The sequence below is a fragment of the Coccinella septempunctata genome, chromosome 1 (genome assembly GCF_907165205.1).
Source record: "Coccinella septempunctata chromosome 1, icCocSept1.1, whole genome shotgun sequence".
Taxonomy (NCBI): Eukaryota; Metazoa; Arthropoda; class Insecta; order Coleoptera; family Coccinellidae; genus Coccinella; species Coccinella septempunctata.
In genome coordinates, this window is record NC_058189.1 from 19,756,578 (window position 1) to 19,760,919 (window position 4,342).

The 4,342-nt window shown below is 34.0% G+C and overlaps 1 protein-coding gene across 1 annotated transcript; it reads left to right on the plus strand.

The window, feature by feature from the left end:
• The first annotated feature begins 686 nt into the window (after positions 1-686).
• On the plus strand, positions 687-3,156 carry LOC123308058 (poly [ADP-ribose] polymerase tankyrase-like). The gene is made up of 2 exons (XM_044890626.1): positions 687-897; positions 2,045-3,156. The coding sequence occupies exon 2, from the start codon at positions 2,053-2,055 to the stop codon at positions 3,154-3,156; it is 1,104 nt and encodes a 367-aa protein (XP_044746561.1). The 5' UTR covers positions 687-897; positions 2,045-2,052.
• Positions 3,157-4,342: the final 1,186 nt, after the last annotated feature.

Sequence of the window (4,342 nt, forward strand, 5' to 3'; positions counted from 1 at the left end):
TTTTGACGAATTTTTAACTCACTCCATCTTATTCGAAAATCAACGATGATTCCGAACAATTCAATTTCAAAATGGAAAGGTCGAAATCTGAAAATAAGAATTAGGAGAGCGCATCTGAGATAATATCGTTTGCTAAGGACACAAAGGGGTGATTTCATGCCGACATGAAATGTTTAAGAAAGAAAACTACCTGGCAATAATTTCTACAAAGGTAGGATGTTATCAACAATACCCAATTTCCTGGAATTTCATTACAGTTTGATAATTTGAAATGAATCATATCTTTTACTCTCTCATAAAATTTCAAAGAGGGTAATCCTAGCTTAAGGAGGCTATTCAAACTAAATTTGTTTAATGAGTAGGTAATCGGAATGTTCCGAGAAATTTTGATGACAAGTGAAATGACTATAAGAAGTACTTCTTGGCTCTTCCTTCAGTTCAAGAACGACAGAGCACAGAGAGGGTTTGCAGAGTTTTCGTGAAAAAAACAACAAGACGAAGATAGTGTAGTGTAGTGAACTTATACGTGAAACAGTAAAATATTTTTGTGTACATATGAGAACGACAGATAATTCAAAAATGCCTCTGTACGACAAGGAAGCTGATCCACTTCATGAAGCATGTATTAATGGCACGCTTGAATCAGTTAAGAAAATGGTGGTTTCAAAAAATTTCCTGTTGACTGTGAGGCAAATTGCTACCCGTACATTACTCCTTTGGGTTTAGTCACGTCGAAATTATATTCTTTTGAGATTAATTACCACCAGGAGTCCGTACTTGTATCTGATTATGAAGAAAAAATCAAATTTCTATTGAAAAAAGGTGCAAATTACGAGGAGTGGATAAAAGCGTACGGATTCATAACTAACGTGGCTGAAGTGATACTGAGAGAAGGAAGTGAGTAATTGCATTTAAATTATTATTTCGATATAGGTTATAATATATCTTATATATCCCATAAAATACCAAAGAATTCGTTTAATTTATTATTCATATTTACAAAATATAAGGAGTTATAAAAAAAACGTCTTATATAAAAGTTAAAGGACTATTAAAAACTTACGTATCCCTGGTAAATTGGTTGCTCACTAAGTTGTAGAGAATGATGGTTATATTTTTTTTTTTAGGAAAACTATGTTTATATGTATCGATATGTATATTGATCGTTTTCATTGTTGACTCAAATTTTATTTGTTTTTATTCATCTTAAGAAGGAAAATGGTTGCAAATATGCAAAGACATTTCTACGATAAATTGTAATTTAGTGTTACCTTGTTTCTAGCAATTTATTTTGTGTTTGTGGTAACTGAACGAAGTGTAATGATATTTAGGGAACCAATGAATTTCCATTGAAAAAACATAAATCTCCACAACTTTGTGAGCGAGCCTGTACATATCGATTTATCACAGATATCAAAATACTATGTAATATCAAATCTACATACTTGTAGATTTGTAACAGACCTAAAATTTTTATGAGGGACATGTTTTGATCCCATATATTTTGAAATAATTGACTGTTCTTTGGGAATTCATTGTAACCCTGTATATAATGCATGGTCTTGCAACAAGCGTGGGTTGGCCCATATCTCCATTCAGGAGAATGATAAGAATTTAATGTTTTATTCTTTGCCATCTAGTCGTACGATCTGTACAAAGTTACATACGCTTACATAGAGTGTCCAGTTTTGCCTGGGCGGACCTCAACTGTTTTTTCTTTTATAATGTTCTACATTTGTAATTAATTAGTTCGTTTCTACATCGAAAGGATATTTTAAATTTGGATTTTTTTGCGAAATCATTGATTGTTCTCGATATTTTCTGCATATAAAACATCGACATGAAATATACAGGGTGGAAAATCCATCTATCGAAACATTGCGAAAAAAAAATTGACAAACCTTCCTTATAACAAAGGTACCTTTTATACCCTATATGTATATTATGGATTCATTATAGAAGCTTCTTCGGAAGATCTACATAATTGATTTAGCGTTGCAAATTTTTTACAAAAACGGTTTCAATATTCTTCTTCATTTTTCAGATAAAAATATGTTCAATTTGATGGTGAATTACCTTAGAGACATCAACATGCAACACGGAATCTCGACAGATACAGCACTTCATATTGCTATCGAAAGAGGATTTTACAAGACAACGAGAAAAATATTGTCAGTGAATAAGGCCGATGTCAATAGACGCAACAACGAATACAAAGAAACCCCACTTCATCGTGCTGTATATTGGCACAGGTTAAAATTCATAAATTTACTTATCGAGCATGGGGGAAACATGAAAATTACAGATGCGCAGGGGAGAACTCCTCTACATTGTGCTTGTCACTGTGTTCATAATAAAGACTCTAAAAAGATCATTGAGAAATGTATGGAATATAACTCTTTATATTCTAGAACCACCCATATGGGTTATACTCCTATGCACACATTAATCTCTCGGTCGAAAGAAACAACAGAGGAGGCTGCAGAAGTGGTGGAGCTTTTCCTAAAAAGAGGATTTGATTTGGAGACCAAGGATTTCCGCGGATGCACACCACTGTATCTAAGCTTGAAAAGAGACGTTGAGCCAATGGCTTTATTACTTCTAAGACACGGTGCTCATCTTGATATAACTGCAGACTCTGCTATTCATTTTCTCTTACCTCATATTGTAAGCACGGAAGAATTGAACGAAATGAGCAGGACTATCCTAAAATTTATTGCCTTGGAAGTTTCAAAGGGGGCTGCAATGCACGAAAGTCTAGGGGAGATCTTGAGAGAACGAAAGGACGCAAGCACTTACTTGAAAATGTGTTATCAAGAAATTGAGATCCTCAAATCTATCAAAATTGAGAATACATTCATCACTTATTGGAAACTTCTGACTAGAAGTATAAAACAAGTAGGAATGTACGCCGATAACTATTATATCGCTGAAGCAATGAGGACATTCGAAATAAGCTCATATCCAATTTATGGCCCAGACATTCATTACAAGTATGCGAAAGGACAAAGGAGGTTGGAATTGATGAATGCATGTGCAGACAGTTTGAACAGAATGTGGGAATGGAAATTACCATCAGTTTTCGTGAATATGGTAATTGATCGTCTCACAATTCCTGATATAGAGAATGTAAAAAATGCAAGGCGTTATATTTAAATATAAAATTAAACATTGAAAATTTGTAAATAATGTGTAGATTTCTGATAATACATTTCTTCGACGTTCCTGTAACTGGGTGACGGTATTGTGACTTGTGGGAACCAACCCAACTAGTTCTTATATGCACCTATTATATGATAAAAATTAAATAAAGGTTGAAATTTTACAAGGTGTTTTTTTCAAGATAATTCTTAGCAGTTTTCGAAAATCTCAATTTTCTTAGAGAATTTCGAGAACATCACGATAATCTTTTCATGCTATGATATTATAATCGGGTATTGTGTTGAAATAGTTATTCAATCAAACTAAATTAATGAAAGCGATTAATGATTGAGATTAATGTTCGAGATCATTAATCGCTCAATTAATAAAGGAGTTATTACAAGATTTTTCCGACGATCACATTTTGAATTGAATGTGAATTACGATTGCAAAAATTTTCTATCGATTCATATCGGAATGTTAATATGTATGCGGCCGATCGAACAATTCGAGAAGTCCATAGAGGGCATATTCGAGTTGTGATATTTTGAGTAAATCACATTGATATCGTTCCCTATAATATCTGTTAAAGAATGTGTGACGACATCCCCCCTTGACCTCACGTTGAAGACATCGCGATCCGGGAACATATGGGTCCGCGCGGCCTGAAACCGGTCGACTTAATCAATTCACGTTACGGAAATATGAAAATGAATAATTCGGAAACAAAACTAATTGAAAATTTGCTTTGTTACAAATGTGTGGAGCTGTAGTTGTAGTAGGTACATAGATATATGGATTACTCTCTAAGATACCAATATCCGAAGAACAACAAGAATTCAGGCCTAATAGATCAACTGTGGACGCAATATTCATTGTTCGTCAGTTAGTGCAAAAGTCGATAGAGTTCAATAAACCCATGTCTGTCTGTTTTGTGGACTTCACCAAAGCATTTGATAGGATACGCCTAAGCGACGTAATAAGGAGTCTTGAGAAAAACAACATAGACTATAAGTACCAAAGAATCATTAAAGAAGTTTATACAGGAACCAGAACAAGAATTAAAACTAAGGAAGGACTCTCTGAAGTACTTCAAATCAATGCTGGTATTCGACAGGAAGACAGTCTCAGCCCAACTCTATTCAACATCATAATAGACCAAATTGTAGAGGATGTCAACAGAGTCAATGCAGGATACTGA